At 56.3% G+C, this 21,336-nt stretch overlaps 2 protein-coding genes across 2 annotated transcripts in view; both read left to right on the top strand.

The window, feature by feature from the left end:
- The window catches only part of HAUS7 (HAUS augmin like complex subunit 7), a 30,223-nt gene extending 15,352 nt beyond the window's left edge, over positions 1-14,871 (top strand). The window contains exons 5-10 of the mRNA XM_025460648.3: positions 6,823-6,914; positions 7,262-7,420; positions 7,534-7,630; positions 8,195-8,419; positions 9,432-9,546; positions 14,733-14,871. Of these exons, the coding sequence (XP_025316433.1) occupies positions 6,823-6,914; positions 7,262-7,420; positions 7,534-7,630; positions 8,195-8,419; positions 9,432-9,546; positions 14,733-14,803 (759 nt within the window). The 3' untranslated portion in view covers positions 14,804-14,871. The remainder of the gene's footprint in view (positions 1-6,822; positions 6,915-7,261; positions 7,421-7,533; positions 7,631-8,194; positions 8,420-9,431; positions 9,547-14,732) is intronic.
- Positions 14,872-16,334: 1,463 nt separating this feature from the next.
- On the top strand, positions 16,335-18,041 carry TREX2 (three prime repair exonuclease 2). Its single transcript, XM_025460649.3, has 2 exons — positions 16,335-16,473; positions 16,960-18,041. Exon 2 carries the CDS (start codon positions 16,994-16,996, stop codon positions 17,702-17,704), a length of 711 nt encoding a protein of 236 aa, XP_025316434.1. The 5' UTR covers positions 16,335-16,473; positions 16,960-16,993; the 3' UTR covers positions 17,705-18,041.
- Positions 18,042-21,336: the final 3,295 nt, after the last annotated feature.

Here is a 21,336-nt window from a genome sequence, read left to right as displayed (position 1 = left end):
TTCGTGGTCTAACAGTTTTCTTTCCCTCTTCTTTTCAGCTTCATTATTTTCCATCATTTTATCTTCTAGATCACTAATTTGCTCATTTGATTTGTTCATCCTCATTTTTGTGGCCTCCATTTGAGACTGTGTTGGTTGTAACATTTTTAAATTTTGGCATGACTAGATTTTAGTTCTTTTATCCCTACAGTCGAGGATTCTCTATTGTCTTCTATGCTTTTTCAAATCCAGCTAATATCCTTATAATTGTTGTTTTAAATGATAGTTCAGACATTTTACTCATCTGCATTGATTAAATTTCTGGCTGTTATTTCTTCCTGTTCTTTTTTGGGGGGTGAATTCCTCAATCTTGTCATTTTGGAGGAAGAAAAAAAAGAAATAATAAGAAAAAATAAAAAGTAAAAAATAACGTAAGATAAAATAAAATATGTCTCAGAAGCTAGATCCTACGTGTGCTTTGGTCTGCTTTTTATGAGAAAATTCCACGGGTTGTTTTCCTGGTTTCTAGTTGTGCAGCTTCGTTCTCCAAGACTTCTGATCGATTTTGTGGGTGTTCAGAATGATCTGATCTTTATCTAGCTGTGTTCTAGTGAGGAGGCAGGCTTAGGATCGCCCTACTCCTACACCATCTTACCACTCCCCCTGGAATTTTCTTAATTTCATCTTTGTATTACTCATTGCAAGTGTGTAGGAATACAATTAACTTTTGGATATTGCTCTTGTTTCCTGTCAGATTGCTAAACTTGTTTATTAGTTCTAATGATTTTTTTAGTAGATTCTTTAGGATTTTCTATATATGAGGTTGTGTCATTTACAAATAGAGATAGTTTTGTGTCTGCCTTTTCAATTTGCATGTTTTAATTTCTTGTTCTTGTATAATTGGTCCGGACAACATCTCCAGCACAGTGTTGAATAGAAGTGGTAAGAGTAGGCATCCTTGCCTTGTTCCTGATTTTAGGAGGAAAGCATTTGATCTTCACTGAGTATGATGTTAACTGTGAATTTTTTTAAGATTTTATTTATTTATTCACGAAAGACACACACACACAGAGAAAGAGAGAGAGAGAGAGAGAGAGAGAGAGAGAGAGGCAGAGACACAGGCTCCATGCAGGGAGCCCGACGTGGGACTCGATCCCGGGTCTCCAGGATCATGCCCTGGGCCAAAGGCAGATGCTCAACCACTGAGCCACCCAGGGATCCCTAACTGTGAATTTTTTATAGATAACCCTTTATCAGGTTGAGGGTGGTCTGTTCTATTCCTACTTGATAAATGTTTTTATGACAAGAGGGTGTTGAATTTTGTAAATGCTTTCTCTGTATCTACTGAGTTGATTATGTGGTTTTGTCCTGTATTCTTCCTTTGAGTTATTCCAAGTTTGTTTCTGGTATTATTTCACTTCTGTCTGAAGGATAGCCTTCAGCAATTTTTTCAGTCTGCTGGGTCCAAATTCTCTTAGAGTCCATTTATTTGGGTATGTACAGTTCCCCTTTATTTTTGGTGTATAGCTTTACTGATACAGAATTCTGGGTTTGCGATTCTTCTTTCTTTACCAGTTTCAATGAGTAATCTGCAATCATTTGAATAATTTTTTCCCTATGGGTCATACATTGTTTTTCTCCTGCTGCTTTGAGAGTTTTTCTTTGTCATTCGTTTTCAGCAGTTTGATTATGTGTTTGTGGAATATTTCTTTGGGTTTGTCCTGTTTGGATTCTCTCAGTTTCTCAAATCTGTAAATTTGTGTGTTTTTCTAAATTGGGCAGTTTTCAGCCATTGTACTTTCAAATATTTTTTTTTTCAGCTCACACAGTTTTCTCCCCTCTTTTTGGGACTCCTATGACACGTGTTAGACCTTTTATTATGGTACACAGGTCCATGATGCTCTTGATTTTTTTCAATGCTTTTTTTCCTCTCTGTTGCTCACAGTGGAAGGTTGCTATTAATCTGTTTTCAAATTCACTGACTCTTGCCTCTGTCCCCCCATTCTGTTGTTTGGCCCATAAGTGAAATTTTTATTTCAGTTATTCTGTTTTCCAGCTCAAAAAGATATTTCCTGTTTTAAACAATTTTTTTTCTTTGCTGTTTTCTATTTTTTGTTTCAGGATTGTTCATGATTACTTATTTAGCATTTTTATGACTGCTTTAAATTTGTCAAGTAATTCCAACATCTGTACCATCTTGTGATTGGTATCTGTTGATTGTGTTTTGTCACGCAAATTGAGGTTTTCACGGTTTTCTTCATGGAGCCAAGTAATTTTGGATTGCATCCTGGACATTCTGCCTCTGACTTTGACTCTGGGCCTTATGAGATTTTATGGAGAGTGTTGGTATTTGTGTTTGTGCAGGAACTTGACCTTCTTAGGTTCGAGCTGCACGTTCTGCCTCCTTCCCTGGCCTGTGGTTCCAGCCAGTGTCAGCTCGGTTTCCGCGGCCTGTGTGCTGCTATTCCAGCCTGTCCTGTGTCTGTACCCCCCGATGCTCAGCCTGGGACCTGGCTCTTGGTCCCTCCCCTGTAATCATGCTTCCGTATGCTCCTCAAGATCAGATCTACCCCTGCATGGGTGGGGATGAGCCTAGGCATTCGTAAACAGATTTATAGGGTCACTTTCCCTAGATCTTCCTTCCCTGTCATCTCTTTGATACTGTCTGGCTCCTGAGGAAAGAGCCAGCCTCTGCTGTCCTGCAGCCATAAACCACCCACTTCTGTGAGTGTACCACAGTGGTGGGAGGACAGAGTGGAAGAAGCAGTAACACGGTTTGGCCCCCCTCATAGCTCCACTGAATGCAGAGGAAGGTTCCCTGCTCCCAGAGTGGTTTTCTGTTATCAGCCGCTTTTGTTGCTGCTGCCCCCCCTTGACATGGTGTTGCCTGGTGTCTGGGGCCATAGAGCACAGGGAGAGAGAAAAGCCCTTCCAAGACTATAGACACCTGCCACATGCTTTCTGTCATGTGGGAGGAGAAACCTGGTCCCTCTGGCTTCCATGGATCTGTAACCCCTCCCTTTTTATCTGTAAGGATTTTTTTCATTGTGGTAAAATGCACATAGCATAATATTTACATTTTTTTTAAAAGAAGATTTTATTTATTCGAGAGAGAGAGAGAGAGAGAGAGAGAGAGAGAGAGAGGCGCGCAGAGACACAGGCAGAGGGAGAAGCAGGCTCCATGCAGGGAGCCTGACGTGGGACTCGATCCCGGGTCTCCAGGATCATACCCTGGGCTAAAGACGGCGCCAAACTGCTGGGCCATTGGGGCTGCCCAATATTTACCTTTTTGAAAAATAATTTACCTCTTATTTGAGAGAGAGAGAAAGCACAAGCGGAGGAGGGTAGGGGGAGAGGGAGAAGCAGTGGGGAGCTCAATGGAAGACTTGATCCCAGGACCCTGGGATCATGATCTAAGCCAAAGGCAGATGCTTAAGTGACTGAGCCATCCAGGTGCCCAAGTATTTACCATTTTAACCATTAAAAAAAATCCCAGCAGTCTCCAAAGGGTTCTTTTTAAAAATATATTATTTTTGTTGTGGTAAAATACACATAAAGTTCCCCATCTGAACTATTTTTAAGTGTGCAGTAAGCAGCACTAAGTATATCTATCTAGTCCCAGAACATTTTAATCACCCTAAAAGGGGATCCTGTGGTCATTAAGCTGTCACTCCCCATTATCCACAGGCCCTGGTACCCACTATTCTCCTGTCTCTATTTCATATAAGTGGAAGTCATACAGTATATGGCCTTTTGTAATGGCTTCTTCACTTAGCACAATATTTTTTTTAAAGATTTTATTTATTTGAGAGAGCATGAGTGGTGGAAAGGCATGGAGAGTAGTAGAAGAGGGGGAGAGGAAGAAGAGAGGACGAAGGATAAGCAGACTCCTGGCTGAGCAGGGAGCCTGACATGGGGCTCCATCCCATGACCTTGGGACCATGACCTGAACTGAATGCAGTTGTTTAACCAACTGAGCCACCCAGGTCCCCCTAGGCACAATATTTTCAAGGGTCATTCATGATGGAACATGGATCAGTACTCCATTCCTTTTTATGGAATACAGAATAAATACAGAAGAATTATTTATGTTGGTATTATTGAGAGCTGGGAGTTGGGGCATGGGGGAAAGGAGATACTGGTGTAATATTATTAGGTTTGGTCAAACCCTGTAGTCTGGAATTTGGATTGGGAATATCAGTGTGAATTGTTACTGTTTATTTTCACTTAAAAAACAGTGCAGGAATATCTGTGTATGTCCTTGCTTTGTCCTCTTAAAAGGCCAAAGACAATGACACTCCAATTGTAAGACAGGCCTGAGACAGGAAATGTAGCAATTGAGTCTGGAATGGCTTGTACACGAGAGAACAGGTACATCTGAAGGAGCCAGCTAGTGAGAGAAGCCCTCATTGGCCAAAGAGAGGACATTGTGCGCATGGTGTATCATGTGTTGTAAGTACAGTGACTGTGGTAGACTGAGGACCTTTGTGTGAATTCTAATGCATGAGTTCACAATGCCTTTAAAAAATCTACTTTGATACCAAAAGGACTAGTAAAGAAAAAAAAATAGATCAATTAGACTTCACTAAAATGAGCAACTTTTTTTAAAAAAGATTTTATTCATTTACTCATGAGAAACACAGAGAGAGAGAGAGAGGCAGAGACACAGGCGGAGGGAGAAGCAGGCTCCCTGTGGGGAGGCCGATGCAGAACTCGATCCCAGGACCCCGGGATCACGACCTGAGCCAAAGGCAGATGCTCAACTGAGCCACCCGGGTGCCCCTCCTTTGGTGTTTCAGAGGACATCAAGAGAGTGAAGAGAATGCACAGAATGAAAGAGTCTTTGTCATCCGTGGATCTGACAAGGATCTAGTATCCAGAATGTATACATAAAGAACTCTTAGAACTCAGTAAGAAAATAGCAAGTAACCCAACTCAGAAATGGGCAGAGGATCTGAATACATTTCTCCAAAAATATGAGCAAATGGCCAGGGAGCCCACGCAAGCATGCTCACCATTATGAGTCGTCAGGGAAAGGCAAGTCGCAATGTTGATGAGCTCCCCTTTCCTGCACCCTGGGCTGGGCAGACCCTGGGGCCGTCGCACCTTGCTGCTGGTGTAGCCACTGTGGTCTGGTGGCTCCTCGGAAGGACAAACCCTAGAGTTCCCGCACGACCAGCCATTCCTGGCTCTAGGGCCGGGAGAATGGATGTCCACACAGAAACTTGGACATGAACAGGAAATACTGAATAAGAGCCACAAAATAGGAAAAAAAAAAAAACCCTCGATTCCCCTTAGGTGGTGAGTGAATAAACTAGCAGTAATAAAGGACAAACTACTGACCTGTGCTGCAGCCTAGAGGAACCTTGAAAACATGCTGAGCAAAGGGAGCCGCTCACAAGAGACCCCATACGTGAGATTCCATTTCTAGGAAATGTCCAGAAGAGGCAAATCCATAGACACAGAAGAGCGATCAGTGGGTGCCAGGGGCTGGGGCAGGGGGTGTGGGGAGTGACTGCTGGAGGGGACAGACGTGCTTTTGGGAGTGATGGTAATGTCCTGAACTTCCCTGGTGGCAGTGGCTGCACGGCTCTGTGGCTGTCCTAATAACCACTGCACTGGCCACTTAAAAAGGATCACTGGTGCGCTTAGCACCACGGTCCCAGCCCTACCCCAGGCTGGCACAGCCCTGAGCGGGACACCTATCCTTTCCTGGGCACCGGGGGTCTCTGAGAGTCAGGGCTGTGCAGAGGAAGGGGAGCAGGTTGGGTGTCCCAGGCCTGGCCACTGCTCAAGGCTCTGGGAGACCCCGAGCCATACTTGCGGTCGTGTTTCTGTCTTGGCTGTCTGCTGTCTGGACGGTGTCCCACCCACCCCCACCTGTACCCTCAGGCCACCCTCATGCGTGTCACTCAGACAGTGTCACTTGGGCAGATGGGGAGAATGAGTCAACGACGTAGTAATCAGGCCCAAGTAGCCAGTTTTACTCGGAGGAGCTTCCAGAGTCGCCGGCCCTTTGACGTGGCTCCATGGCCCCGAGCAGGCTTGCAGGGCAGTGCCAGGCGGCTGTAGCCCAGAGGCCCGGCGCCCAAGGGCAGGGAGCTGGGCTGCAAACGCGAGAGCCGAGCACGCCCCCGGCCCCACATCTGCTGCCCCCCCCAGGGCTGCCTAGCCCGAAACGCCACCACAGCCCGAGCCTCCCTTGCCCACCTCAAGTGCAGACACTTGGAGGAATCTGTGGTGATGCTGGCTGTGCAGATCATTCCGGGGCGTTCCTCAGAATAGTAGGCGTGTCAGGGCGAGGGGCAGCGGGGACCTAAAAGGGAGAGGCAGGCTCAGCGTTCCCCTTGATTCCACTGCTCACACGGGGCTCTCTGGAGCAGGCCAGGCCGCTCCGGTTGTCAGGGTTTGGGTCCGGAGGATCGGTGGTCAGCCTCCCCCTCCCTGAAGCCCTGAGCTCCAGGCCAGGCGGGTCCCTGTCGGGGATCCCAGTTGCCCTCGGGGTGGGGACTATGTCCGCTGGGAAGTCTGGCCAGCTGTTCTTCCTGTGAGGACCAAGGTCGTCACGGGCCTCCCCTGCCTGGGGTGGACGATTTGCCAAGGAGAATAAGCTTCTCCCGGAGGTGTTCCTGAGGAGTAGACTACCATCAGGTCCCCCGCAGGCTGTGTCGTGCCTTCAACACTCTGGATATTTCTACAGCGCTGGCCAGAGCGTGGTCCCCGGCACCATCACAACCCAGGCCAGTCCCAAGCACTCCTTTGCAGGGGCCCCAGCAGGGCAGGTGCGGGGCGGGGGCCCCCCGGCCTGGCCGGCTAGTGAGCGCCACGCTCTTCCCTGCCCAGGGCCGGGCCTGCGCCCAGAAGCAGTTGCAACTCATGGACCAGCTGCTGGATGCGGTGCGGAGCCTGAACGTCGGAGGCGCCAGCTGCTCCAGGTAAAGGCTCGGGATGGGCCCTTCCCAGGATGGCTGGCGGGCGAGCCCAGGGAGGTCATCGCCCCTGAAGGTGCAGTGCCAACTGCGGCAGGTGGCACCGGTGCTGTCCCTGCAGGGAGGCGGGCTCTCCAAGGCGAGGGGCTCGGTCCCGGCTGCTAAGGCAGGGCAGGGACGGGGGATGGGGGAGACACTGTCTCCTGGCCTGTATGCCTGGTGTCGTTTTGCCCTTTCGGTCTCCCCCAGGGGCTGAGGGCTCCCTTGGCCCGAGGTCTCAGGCAGTCTGCCGGCCGGTCCCTGGCGGCCATGCTCTGGCCAATGACACCATGGCCTCGGGGCTGCCTTGGCAGTGCGAAGGAGCACTTGGAGGACACCAGAGAGAAGAACGAGGCGCTGCTGGGGGAGGTCCTATCCAGCCCATGCCTGCAGACGCTCCTGAGCCCAGAGTGTGACCCGTGGCCCGTGGATGTGCAGCCCCTCCTTGAGCAGCAGAGCGATGACTGGCAGAGGTACGTGTCCGCCTTGGCTCTGTCACCCGAGACCGGCCCTTCCACGGGGGGCCTGTGGGGGCCCCGATGCCTGCCGTGGCACAGAGCTGCCTGGATCCTCTCTTTCCCTGCAGGGCCTGCCCCTCTGTGGAGTTGGAGGAGGAGAAGGTGATGGAGCTGGCCAGGCAGCTTCAGGAGAGTGTTGCCAAGCTGCAGACGCTCAGGGTAGAGGTGAGGGGTGCCAGCTTCTGGGGGCCGTGAAGCTTGGGAGTGGGTGAGGGCCTGACTGGAGAGGCCCCCCACTGTGTGTCTTAGGGCAAGGAATATCACTTCCCCAGCCTCGGGTGCCCCATCTTTACAATAGATGTGTTGTGAGGCTTAAGGGAGGTGGTATATGCCCAGGGCTCAGTGGGTTCTAGAATGGTGTGGATGCTCAATGCATGTGAAGGGGAGAGGCAGACAAACCTTGGGCAGCTGTGGGGAGGCGTTCTGAAGAATGGAGAGGATCCCCCTCCTGCGGGCTGTGCACCAGGCCCTGGGGTCTGGGCTTCCATGTGCTTTCTTACATGTGGCCTTCCCAGCAGCCCTTGGCCTGGCCTTCTTTTCTCAAGGGGGAGACTGAGGCCCACACCGGCCGCTGTGGGGGGGCTGAGGCTGGTGGGGAAGCCAGGCGGCTTTGCTCAAAACCAAGCTGCTCTTTTTTGCGTCTGGTTTTCTGTACGATGCGGGGCGAGCCTCGGTGGCCCGGGGCCAGGCGGGGCAGCCTCAAGGGCCCCTCCGCCTCTGGCTTTGCAGTGCTTTGCGCAGCAGAAGCAAGGAGCTGCTGTGAGTGGGGCCGACACCAGCACCCTGGACCAAAAGCTGCGCCTGGTCATCTCCGACTTCCACCAGCTGGTTGTGGCTTTTCTGCAAGTGTACGATGACGAGCTGGGCGAGTGCTGCCAGCGTCCGGGCCCCTACCTGCACCCGTGTGGCCCCATCATCCAGGCCGTGTACCAGACTCTGACTTCGTGCAGCCAGGTAAAAACCAGCCTTTCCTCCCCTCCTCCCAGCGGCCACTGCCACAGGGGGCTGGGAAGGGCTTGGCACAGGCCTGGGGCGGGTGGAGAAGGCGCTTCTCCTGGTGCCCGGGAGGGATGAGGACTGCCAGGGATGTCTCCTGACAGCCCTGCTCCCCTTCAGGGGGCTCTTAGCTGAGCCAAGCCCCCAGGCCCAGAAGAGGCCCATGTCCTGCCCACGCTGGGTCCTGCTTGACCGTGTGGGACCCTCGTCCCCGCCTCTGGCTTTGGTCTCCATACTGGGGTCGCTGTCTTCACAGTACGCACAGATGTATCATGGCCTCTTTATTCTGGTGTGCAACCAGGAACGACGCCAGCCAGCCAGCCAGATGTTTGGCTGGCTGTGCTCTTGACCCAGCTCAGACAGATAGGAAAAAGTGGTCTCACGCTGCTGAGCTGACTACATAAATATTGACTTACTCATTTTGTTGTTCACGTGTCAGATCCCTAGAGTCCAACCTAAAACCCTGGGTTGCTTAGGATTATGAGTGCACCTGCCACACGTGCCACACGTGCCACACGTGCAACTCGGACATTGACTCATGGCCTCCATGACATTTGTCTCGGTTTCCCCCTATTTTAGTTTAAGTGCTGCTGAAGCAGGCCCTGGCTTGGTTGTCTAACACAGAGACTCCTAGACTTCCAGACCTCTGACGGGCCTGTCCTTCGCAGTTCTGCCAACAGGGCAGGATAGGATACATTCCCTTCTCATCAGGAAGCCCCCCCCCCTTTAAATCTTGGGAGATTGATTTTCCCACTGCACTGGGCCTGGAGGAAGGGACCAACCATGGGGAACTCTGGTTGGTGACTCCCCAGCTGGCCGGGAGTCCTGTCCTCACCCCAGGCTGTCCGTCTTGCGGGTTGATGCCACATGCTCGAGGGTCTTGGGAAGAGCATGTGTCCCACGTGACCCTGGGTGGGAAGCGGGATCAGACCACCAGCATTTCATGCCTCCCTCTCACCTTTCCTCCCAGCTGTTGAAAGCGGTCACGGAGGTCACTGACACCTCGGCAAATGCCGTGCAGATGGTGGAGCAGCAGCAGGGCGAGCAGATGTGTTGGGGCAGCAGCAACTCCATCATGAGTCTAGGTACGTGGGTGCCGCTTCCTGGGGCTATGCCCACCCGCATGCCGGCGCATAGGGCTGTGCCACACAGGGCTGTGCCAGTGTACTTTGGCCGAGTGCTGGCCTCACACACAGCTCCTTCTTGCTTGAGCAGCATTTGGGGAGTGTCTGGGGACCGTCCCTGACTTTCTTCTTCTGACGCATAAGGTTTTTCTTCCCTTAAAAAAAATTGCTTTCTACAGATTATAATATAAAAATATTATTTGTGGGAAGTTGGGATAACTCAGAGATGGTTGATGTTCATATTTTGGTCTATTTAGCTCTATTTTAATATTTTTGCCTCTCATCGTTTTTTATTTCTCTGTGTAAGCGTAATCTGAACACATTTACACTTTTATGTTATGTTCTTTCCCTGGGACCACATCATAAGCATTTTCCTGAGGCGCCTGGCTGGCTTAGTAGAGAGAATGCGACCCTTGGCCTTGAGGTCATCAGCTCAAGCTCCACGTTGAGGGGTGTGGATGTTACTTAAAAGAATGTTAGAAGTATTTTTGCATGTTCTGGAAGTGAGGTTTTTAATTATCAAACACTCTTCTACTCAGGTATTTGCCATAATTTGTTTGACATTTCCTATTATCCAGCCTGTAGGTCATTCTCAGCTTTTTACTGTTACGCATGGTGCTTGGCCCGATTCACAGTAGTAGAAAATGGAAGCAATCCAGTTTTACCATTGGGTAGAGCTTGGGTAAATAAGGGTACGTGTGTATGGTGGGGTCATTGTTATTGCAAAAGTCGGTTTCGAAGACAAGAAGGACTGACTGCACACTGCAGAAGGTTAAAGGGAAGGTGCAGGATCATGTCACCTTTGTAAAGGACAGGAGTGTCGAAGACCCCCTTGTGGGAAGCGAGCTGGGACGTGGGCACTGGTTTACTCTGTGCGGGAGTCAGAGGTGGTGTGGTTTCTCTACCCCGCTCCGTGTTCTGCGGATGCTCCCTCATGAGCCTGGGTCACTTAGGTAAGCCACCCCTCTCCCCCGGGCAAGCTTGCCAAGAGATGCAGGAAACACATTTAGACATAAAGCATGTTTCTTTCTTTCTTTCTTTCTTTCTTTCTTTCTTTCTTTCTTTCTTTCTTTCTTTCTTTCTTTCTTTCTTCATTCATTCAATCCACCAACAGGTTATGTTTTATTTATTTATTTTTATTTAAAAGAATAGTTTTATTGGTGTTCAATTAGTGTTCCCAGTTTAGACTGTGTCCTGAGGACGGGGCTCCCGGCGTCATGGTGGTGTGGCCCAGTCAGCATTTGTGTCTGAGGCCACGCTGGGTCTGTCTGTCTGGTCAGTGCTAGGTCAGACCCTTCTGACATTTCTGTTACTGGATGTGGCAAATTGTATCTGCAAGTAGTCTCAATTAAACTTTTTTTTCTGAATGAGTTTATTGTTTTATTACAGAAATATGCATTCGGAGAAGGTCTTTTTTATACAAATAATACTGTTCAGTTAGGAACCTCAGTTCACAGGAAGAGAAATAGAAAACAGTTGCTTATTTTCCCTGGGCTCTGGCCAACCCCCTTTATTCCAATTGAAGTGATTTTATTCTTATTTATTTGTCTTTTAAAGATTTTATTTATTTATTCACGAGAGACACACACACACACACACACACACACACACAGAGAGAGAGAGAGAGAGGCAGAGACACAGGCAGAGGGAGAAGCAGGCTCTATGCAGGGAGCCCGACGTGGGACTCGATCCCTGAACTCCAGGATCACGCCCTGATCATGACAGCAGAGCTTAACCGCTGAGCCATCCAGGCATCCCCAATTGAAGTGATTTTAAAGTGACTACTTGTCTAACCATGACCCAGGTCAAGAGAGAGAGAATGTGCTAGCAAACCTAGAAAGCCCCACGTCTCTTCCTGTCAGCAGCTTCATCTCCCACGAGTGTATCTGTCATTTGTTCGTTGTCATCGCCGCGTAGCTGACAGTGGCAAACTTGTCTGGTGTAGAGCCAGATAATAAAGTTAGGCTTTGTGGGCCACAGTAGCTGGCGATGTGAAACTGGCGGTCGATGTCATAGAGATCCTCTTGGTCTGTGGCTCTGGACAGTCAGGTAATAATCTGCCTCGGTGTGGGTTGCTTTGACTTCACCCCATCTGGAGTTCGTGGAACTTCTTGGACAGGTAGCTTCATTTCTCATCCACACTCAGCCAGGCAGCGCACAGCTCTTGCTTGTCGTGCACTTCCTGCGTGCTCCGAGCCTCGGGGCCTGGCCAGGTCTCCCGGGGGTGTCGGCACAGCCTGGGCGCACCCGTGGCCCGCTAGACAGCCGGGGTGGGGAGAACTCGGAGCCCTTGTGGACATCTCACTCCCCGGCCCTCTTCCCCAGCCCCAGCTTGTCCAGCCTCAGGCAGTAGCAGTGAAAGAAAGCATTGGACTGTAAAAGTTTCTCCTGAGCTCCGGCCCCCCCCCCGCCCCCGCCACCAAGGGGTGGCTTTGGGTCCCAGAGCCTCTGAGTCCTCCCAGTCCTCCCTGTGCATGGACTTCCCAGCCAGCCCTCTCCCCGGGCAGCCAACCTTCTTGCTGCTCTTGGCCTTGGCACACCTACTTGCCACATGTATACCAGGCACTCGGGAGTCTCTTCTCCCTCACTGGCCGGCCACAGAATCATCCGTTGTAAAATTTGTCCCAACATTTATCTTAGTCACCACTGTCACTGACTCCCCCCCCACTAAAGATAATTGCTGTTAATAAAATGCTCCGAACCATGCTATCATTCATAGAATAGTGGTCATTCGTGTCCTTCGCCGCATGCCGCCTCACCTGTGATTGCAGGCCTGCCGGCAGGGCTAACACACCCAAACTATGTGTCTCCCGCTCCCCCAGTGGGAGGCACCAGGGGGGCAGGCCTGGGGCTCGACTCTTGTCGCTGCAGCCTCCAGATTTTGTTTGAGATGAGTTCTTGGGCTGCAGACACACCAGAGAAGCGGTCCGTGCCGACTCCAGGCCAGGACCCATCATCAGAACAGCCCTCCCACCTTCCCTGTTCCCACCTGACAAACCCAAGGCCTCGACCTCTGTGACCTCTTCAGGCCACTGTGGAAGGTCCCTGTGTCTGTGGCGTGTCCCTTCCTGGTAGAAGAAGCTGGGCCACTGTTCTGTGTGCTGGTAGCCACGCTGTGTTGGTGGCACATCACTGCCTGTGAAGTGAGGGACCTGAGTGAGGGGTTGGGTGCACCTGCTGGGCCTGTGCCTTGGAGAGGGCCTCGGTGACATGGCGTGGGCAGCTCGTCCCTTCGTCACTCACCAGTCACCATCTCAATTGGGTGGACCCGCAGTCCCATTTCCCTCTGTGCTGAGAGTCAGGGTGGGGGGGGGGAGTTGACAGCACCAACACGGAGGGGTGGATGGTAGCCATCTGATGGCTGCAATGGTGGGGGAAGCCACAGCCCGAGAGAGAAGAGGGGGGTGTGTGTGGCAGGGTGCGGCAGGCCCAGGGAGGGGGCCGTAGCAAGGGTGCTGGAAGCAGAGGGTCCATACGAGGGGTGGGGTGCACCCAGTGAGACCCTTGCCCATTCTTTCATAAAAAAAAGTGACCGAAATGAATGGCAAACCCAGTCCCCTGGCTGGCCACCTGGCCGAAGCCATCTTTTTCTGGATGGGGGTCCGGGGCATGAAGGCTTCTTCCATTGCCTCCCCGCCCACGGAGCTCCTGCTGGGAGAGTCCACCTGCACCCCAGCTTCCCAGGCCTCCTGTCCCCAGCCTGGCCCAGCACCATGGAAGGGAGAAGAAAGACCTGGAAAAGCAGAGCTAATGGGTCATTCGGAGAAGAGACCTTTCCAGCACACCTTAACCTAGAAAACTGAAAAACCAGCAAAGAGAAAAGCCAACAGCCTTCGCAGTTACAAGTGGTTGCCAAAATGCTGACAAAAAGCAAGGGGAAGAGCTCTGTGGGGGCAGGACGCAGGAGCAGGCAAGTGCTGTGTGAGAATAGAAGAGAGACAGGTAAACAGAATGAGGGCCCAGCTGGGTGGCTAGCGGGCCCTCCGGAGGAGGAAGGGAAACAGGGCAGAGGTGACCCGTGAAGCGATGGGCGTGCGGATCACACAGGACCCCAAGCGTGCTGGGGTCCAAGCTTCCAGAGAGCAACCGCGGCCTCCAGAAGCAAACGCCTCGTATGTTCAGAGGGTCCAGGGCTTCCGGCCTCAAACCAGCAGCAGCCAGACTGAGCCGAGAGCGCCTAGGACAATGGGGTGACGTGGGAACAGAGGGAGCACCCAGCGTTGGGGGAGCCCCCGGAGGAGGCTGGGAGAATGTGAGGTTTCGGGAAAGGCAAGTGATACCCAGAGGGACCTAGGAAAACTGTACCTGTGGAGAAATGTGATCAGGACAGGGAGTGCGGTCAGCTGCCCCCAGCAGGGAGGGTCGTGGGGGCCGGGCTCTTCACCCCAAGGCACACCCGTGGTTCCTGAGCCTCAGAGTCACCCTCTGGACAGGCAGGGCCAAGTGTCAATTAAAGGCCTTGCCACGTGGAAGGGAGGAGACAGGCTGGAGGCAGAGGGGTAGGTGTGTATTTAAGTGAAGGCACCACTACCAGGAGAACCTGCTGGAAGACCCCAGAGCACGCAGGGTGGGGGAGTGGAGTGAGCTACAGTCCCTGAGTGGTCCCTATCTGAAATGGGGACCTCACGGGGCAGGTGCGAATTAAGGTGCCCCCCTCCCCCGCCAGCCCTGAAAGCCCAGCAGCAGGTCATGGCAGTTGCCTGCAGGGGTGAGGGACAGCTGAGGCCATGTCACTTGATGCACACGTGTGAGTGGGTTACCGGTCTGAGCAGTATTGAACACATGGTCACACTCAGAAGAACCCCCGGCTCCTGGGCTCTGCGGTGAGGGTCAGGGTGGGTATGGACGTGACCTGGTGAGTGCGACCTGGCCTGGACCTCAGCCTGGCACCCACAGGGGCCTTCCAGCTGCACCCACCAGCTCCCAGACCTCCGAGCAGCTCCTGCTCGGCAGTTTGTGGGTCACGGTGGGAGTTGGGCACCTAGGCTGCCGAGGGTCAGGTGCAGGGCCGCCTGGGCCCCGAGACCCAGTGAAGGCTTGGCTGCGGGGGTGGGGGGATGTGGGACAGAGAGGGAGCGGCCTCTTCTGGGCTGGAGAGCACTAGGGGTCACTTTGCTGTTTTATTGTTTTGTTTTTTTCCTCTGCAGCCAGCAAAATGGAAGAACTGACTCAGAAATACAAGGTCTTCCGTGACAGTCTGCAGAAAGGCGTGGAGTAGTCTGCGAGCGGGCAGCTGGGCCCTGAAGCGCCAGGTGGCGGGGGCGGGGGGCACAGGGCCGGCAGGAGAGGCCACACCGCCTGCCTGCGCCTCTGCCTCCGCAGCAACTCGGGAGGGAGGAGGGAGAGTGCAGGGGAGAGCTGGCGAGAGGGAAGCTCGGGTTCTGAGGAGCCGCCTCATGACTGCCTCTTCCTCTGCCGCCCCACCGCCCGGCCTGCCCTTCTTCCCGTGCCGGCACCCCAAATCCTGGGCCGCACCTGGCTGTGGGCTCACTCCCTGCTGTCCCGGGTGTCCCCACCCCTGGCCGTCTTCACTCTGTCTGCGTCGCATCAGCTCCCGTTGCTTCTGTTCCTCCCCCTGCCCAGAGTGGGCGATGCCAAGCCCCAGAAGGCCCCCCTGCTGCCTCCATTGTGAGTGGCCTCGGGGTCCCACGTGAGGCCTCCCTGCAGACCCCCGGCCCAGCCACCCGCACTGGCCCCTCTGGGCCCCAGCGGCCGGGGCGTACGTTCACGGCCTCTTCAGGGCTCCCCCGCACCGGCCTGGGAAGTTCTTGCCAGTGGCCCGACTGGTTGTCCAGGAAGCTGCTCTCTGGACTTCCCAGGGTGACCCAGTACCTCCCGCGAGCACGGGAACAGGCATAACTGGCGGGGCCTCTGCCTCCGGCAGCCCAGGGGCAGGCGGAAGGGAGCGTGAGGAGGGGCCTGCTCGTGTGCCTTCACCTCCCCGGGGTGCTCCGGACAGGCGGGCCTGGGCTGCCTCCTTGTGCCCCTGGCAGGACGCTGGGCCTGTGGGCACCCGGGAGCTCTTGCTCCGGAACCAGGTCCTCGGGCACACCACCTACTTCTGGCCGGGGAGGGCTTTCTTGTGTGGGCCCTGAGGGGTGGGCTTCACTCCCACTGCCAAGCTCCTGGGCCGGGGGCGCCGCGGAGGCACCTCGCACCCCACCTCGCCCGTTGCTCATCCTTCATCGTTTGGTGGGGCAGGATTGGCTCAGCCGGAGCCCATGTGGCAAGTCCGGTCAGGCCTCGCCTCTCTTCCTCCGGCCCGGCAGCCTCTGCAAAAGGCCTCTTAGATATTATGGGTCATTGTCCCCGTGAAGCAGATACCATCTCCCCCTTCCTGGTGGAGGACGAGCCTGTGAGATGTGTGTGCCAGGCCGCGTGGAAGGTGCCCGAGGTCACTGAGGCGACACCGAGGTCCCATCCCGCAGGCACCTCTCACCTGCTCCCGAGCTCACTGGAGCCTCGGGATGGGCAGCCTGGTTCTTTGTGACCCCGGTGGAGCTGTGCCCTGGGGAAGGGGACTTCTGCCCCAGTGGGAGTTGCCCTAGCTCGGCTGCTACATCCTGGCCCCGGTCAGGCTCGGAGGGAAGGCTGGGTGGGAGGCTCTCACTTCCTCCTCGTGCCTGTGACAACACGTTTCTCCCGGCTCGCGGGGAGCCTGCGTGTGGCCCAGGAGCCTGCTTCCCAATTTGTAAACACGGGGCGTGTGTCCCAGCAGCTGAGTGAGCGAGGGGGCGGCGAGCCGGCTGCACAGGTCCTGCGGCCTTAGGCCTCATTGCCCAACAGGCAGCTGGGGGCGGGCCGCGGCCGCTGATTAAAGGCCGCCTGGAGCAGCCTGTGTGGAGACAGGTGCCCAGCAGCCCAGGAAGCCGGCCAGCACCCGCCCAGGTAAGCCAGCAGCAGGGTGGGTGAGGACAGCTGCCGGGAGCCCGGACGCAGGTGGCCAGGTTGGGGAGAGCGCCTGTGTGCCGGGGAGGCCGGCGGAGGCCCGGCTGCGGAGGCTTGGCTGCCTGCTTCCCGACGCCGGCCCCAGGGCTGCAGGCCCAGGGTGCTGTGCCGCAGGCTCCCAGCCAAGGGGTGTCAGCGGAGCTCCCGTCCTGGGCTGCCACCTCCCCAGGTCCCTGGTGACACGGACCTGGCACACTTGGCCTCTCACGTCCCTGGAGGCGGGTGGCAGAGGCCTCCGGGCCGGGGTCTGGGCACGTGAGCGCTACCTTGTGCTGTTTCCTAGTTGGTAGTAGTGACAATGGCCGGGGAGAGACTGGGGCACAGGATGGAGAGGGTGCCTGGCCCTGGACAGAGGGCTTGGAGCGTCGGCCACGGGGGCATCCCCGTCACTTTGGCCTTCAGGTCTTGTGCCTCTTGCTCCGGCAGCTTTAGGCTTCGCTGTCCCTGTGAGCGCGTCACCATGTCCGAGGCGCCCCGGGCCGAGACTTTCGTCTTCCTGGATCTGGAAGCCACTGGGCTCCCCAATATAGATCCCGAGGTGGCCGAGATCTCCCTGTTTGCGGTGCACCGCTCGTCCCTGGAGAACCCGGACCGCGACGAGTCCGGGGCCCCCGTGGTGCCCCGGGTCCTGGACAAGCTGACGCTGTGCATGAGTCCGGAGCGCCCGTTCACCGCCAAGGCCAGCGAGATCACCGGCCTGAGCAGCGACAGCCTGGCGCGGTGCCGGAAGGCCGGCTTCGACCACGCCGTGGTGCGGACGCTGCAGGCCTTCCTGAGCCGCCAGGAGGGCCCCGTCTGCCTCGTGGCCCACAACGGCTTCGATTACGACTTCCCGCTGCTGTGCACGGAGCTGCGGCGCCTGGGCGCCCACCTGCCCCCGGACACCACGTGCCTCGATACGCTGCCCGCGCTGCGGAGCCTGGACCGCGCCCACAGCCACGGCACCCGGGCCCAGGGCTGCAAGGGCTACAGCCTGGGCAGCCTGTTCCGCCGCTACTTCCGGGCAGAGCCCAGTGCAGCCCACTCGGCCGAGGGCGACGTGCACACCCTGCTCATGGTCTTCCTGCACCGCGCCGCTGAGCTGCTGGGCTGGGCAGACGAGCGGGCCCGAAGCTGGGCCCACATCGAGCCCATGTACGTGCCACCTGATGGCCCGAGTGTTGAAGCCTGAGTGCCAGGGACTGGGTGATGCCACCACCTGGGGGGGGGGGCGGGACGGGGGATGAAACCCACTCCCAGCACCGTGGGCGGCCCCGGTTTGACCCTTCAGTCAGGCTCTGCGGTCCGGAGCTGGCACCGGACCAGTGCCCCGCGGCCCCTGCCCCTGCCCCCTTAGCCAGCTAGCCCCGGGCCCGTGCACCTGCTAGGCCTTCTCCTGGCCCTGGCCGTCTCACCTTGTAGCCCTAGAGCTTTCTCCCAGCTCCATCCCGGGACTGTGCTCTAGTGGTTTGCTGCTGCAAGCTTCCACCCTTCACTCGGCCTCACAATAAATTTATTATCAACGGCTACTCACCCGCTGAGTTTCCAATTGACCCGTCCACCCTGCCCAGAGGGGGCAGACAGGGAGCCAGGCCGGAGCGGAGCCCCTGGGGCTGTCCCCTTGTGACCTCTGCTGGCGGTGAGCCCGGTGGGTGGGTGAGTGGCCGTTGCTCACCAGCTGGGCCGAGGTGACAGGCGGGGGCTGTGGGTCCGAGCCTCGGCCCTCCTCCGTCACTGGTCTGCTGTAGCCTCGGTTATCGTACCCTCCCTGCGTTGTCATCCCAGAGGCCCCGAAAATTGGTGAGCAGGGCCTTAGGGACATCTCCCTGGACGCGGAATCACCTGGGAGGGAGTTGGAAGAGAGCCGCCAGGCAGCTCTGGCCTTTTCGGCTCGGAGTGCTGTGCGTTCAGAGCTGTCCGTCTGTCTAGGTGCACGGCCTGCCGACCCTGGGCCACTCCTTCCTCTCCTGAGCACCTGGCCCTGCTCTGCAAGGTGGCAACAGGCTGAAAGGAGGCGGGCACGCAGTGCAGGACAGCTCCTGCCGTGCTCAGGGCGGTGGGGGATGTGGGTGCGTCCCCCTTCGCACACGGGCGCACACGGAAAGGGCCTCATGTGGGCCAGTCCTCGCCCAGGAGGAGCCACTAGTGCACGCGGGCTGGGGGTGCCTGGGGTGTGGGGCTGGCTCGGTGAGGAAGGACCTTGCGCCGGGCCCTGTGTCCCGTGTGGCTTGGCCTGAGGAGGGCCAGGAGGCTGCTGTGTGGGGAAGGCAGCTTCGCTGTCTCTGCTCGGCATTGGGGAGCCAGTAACCTGCCTCTGGGGCCCCGCCTGTGTCACCAAACAATGGGGCAAGGCAGGGCGGGATGTCTAGAAGACAGGGAGAGCAGGTGAGAAGGGGTGGGGTGGGTGGGGCGGCCACGCCCGAGAGTGACTCGCATGAGCAAAGGCCTGAGCCTTGAGCCAGCCGGGCCCTCTCGGGGGACTAACTAGGTCAGAGTGACTAGAGCCGCGGCAATGTGCAACGTACAGGAATGGTGAGGTCGGAACGCAGGCAGTGGTCACCTCGGGCCACCCCCGCGGCCGGGGCGAGGGCTCTGGACTGACCCAGGGCGATGGGGAGCCACAGAGGGTCGTAGGCAGGAGAGGGGCAAGAAGTGATCTCTGTTTCTACGGGCCTCTCAGGCTGCTCTGCGGAGAACGGACTAAAGCCGGCCTGGGCGGGCGGGGGGTGGGGGGACAGGATGGCAGCGGCCGGAGAGAAGAGAGCGGGGTTGGGGTTGCCGTGTTGGAGGGGAGCCGCCGGCCTGGCTGAGGGCGCGCGGTTCGGGAAGGCCGTCTAGGGCGCCAGGTCGGGGTGCGGGGTGCTGTTGAGCTTCCGCAGCAAGGCTGCTTGGCCGCCTGCCCCGCGACAGCACCCACCGGGAAGAGGGGCACAGGCCAGGCACGGCAGCCGTCAGCCCCGGAGCCCATACCAGGCAGGAGCTGGAAGGCCGGGGACCGCCACCCGGGGGGAGGCCGAGCCATACGGTGCCCGACGGGGCTGCGCCCCGGTTGTCTAGCCTCGGGGCTCTGGGCCGCCGCGTTGCTGATGCCAGGAGGGCCCCTTCTCACTCGGGGCCGGGGCGGGCCGCCAGCCTGAGCTGTGGTCTCCGGGCCCAGCGGTCTCTGGCCCCCAGCTCGGCCTCTCCTGGCCCCCCTCCCTGGGCCACACTGCTTTGGGCCCCACGCACGCAGCCGGGGGCTGCCCCACTGCTGCCTGGGAGCAGCGGCGTGCTGGGAGCGGGTGAGCCTATGGCTGTGTGTGCCTGTGTGCGCGTACCTCCCTCTCTGAGTGTGTGCGTATGTAAGCACACGAGTGTGGGTTCCGCATAGGTGTCAGTTGCTATTTTCTTTTACTGAGTAAGAGGAAGTGAAAGAACAAGATGTATGTGGGAAGCGCCCGTGTTCACTGTCACATGAGCCCGTTGGGTAAGAGTTTCCGAGATTGCACGAGCAGCCCCCCGCCCCCCGCCTTTTTCTGTTGCTACTCACGACAGTAGACTGTGGGCTCAGGGTCACACGATCGGCCAAGCGATAGTGGACTAAGGCCCGCAGGCCGCTTGCGCTGCCCCCTCGGTGTCAGGGAACGCCAGGCTGCAGAGACGTCCACGCAGGCGCGCTGCGGGGGGACCCCTCCCCGTGGGCATGAGATGGAGCCCGGACATGGATGGCAGTGGGCTGCTCAAATGCAAATGATGGGTTTGGGGAACTCCTCTGTGTTTTTGTTTGTTTGAAGATTTTATTTATTTATTCATGAGAGACACAGGCAGAGGGAGATTGGGGAGTCCGATGTGGGACTCGATCCCAGGGCCCTGGGATCATGACTTGAGCCAAAGGCGGACGCTCAACCGCTGAGCCACCCGGGTGCCACTGTCCTTTGTTTCTACGATTACTGGAAGTTTATATAATTTCATTTCTAATCATGGTGGCGGTCCATAATCTGCTCTTCAAATCCCTAAGCATTTACCATCTATCAGAACGGCTGCCATCGAAAAGACAGGCCACAGCAAGTGCTGGTGACCACGTGGAGGGACTGGGAGAAAAGTAAGATGACACAAGCACTGTGGCTGTGTCTTAAAATGTTCAACGTGCACCTGCCACGGTGACCCAGCAATTCCACTCCTCGGTCTTTACTTACCCAACAGAGGTGAGTTTATGGGTCCACACAAAGAGGCACACGTGACTGTTCACGGCACCTCCATTCATAACAGTCCGGGACTGTTGTCCCTCCGCAGGTGGCACAGGCCACAGCGCCTCCCTGTCCCGCCACGCGGCTGAGCAACGACGGGGCTCTTGACACCCAGCAGTGGGGGACACACTCAGGGTAATTATGCTGCACGGAAGGGGCCAGACCCACAGAAGCAGCCCCACCGCTCCAGCCCACCCTGGCCAGCCACCTGCCTGTCGTCACATGTCACGGCTCGATAAGCCATGTCCACATCTGCCAATGGGGATGTGTCTGTGATCGGGAGCACACTGGGAGGACGTGGCACGCAAGCCAACCAAAACCAGAATTATTGTGGTAGAGGGACGAGACCCAAAGTAACAAGGCCGGGAGCCCTTCAGCTTGTCTTCGTGTAGGACATCATGGGATGACGACAAAGTCTGCACCAGGCCACGCACGAGCCTCAGGCAGAAAGCTGGAGCCACGACCCAGGCCCGCCGTCCTGCCGTGCTTTCTTCGGGGACCCACTGGGCGTTGGCACTTCCCGCCCACGATGCCTGGCCTCGTACAGACTTCCTACACGGCAGACGAGTGTGTGCCACACTCACACAGCCCTCCCCAT

The sequence above is a fragment of the Canis lupus genome, chromosome X (genome assembly GCF_003254725.2).
Source record: "Canis lupus dingo isolate Sandy chromosome X, ASM325472v2, whole genome shotgun sequence".
Taxonomy (NCBI): Eukaryota; Metazoa; Chordata; class Mammalia; order Carnivora; family Canidae; genus Canis; species Canis lupus.
The sequence above is the reverse complement of the archived record's forward strand: the minus strand, read 5'-3'. Positions and strand labels throughout refer to the sequence as shown.

Coding starts and splice junctions, on each gene's coding strand:
- TREX2 (XM_025460649.3), top strand. CDS start 16,994: ATGTCCGAGGCGCCCCGGGCCGAGACTTTCGTCTTCCTGGATCTGGAA.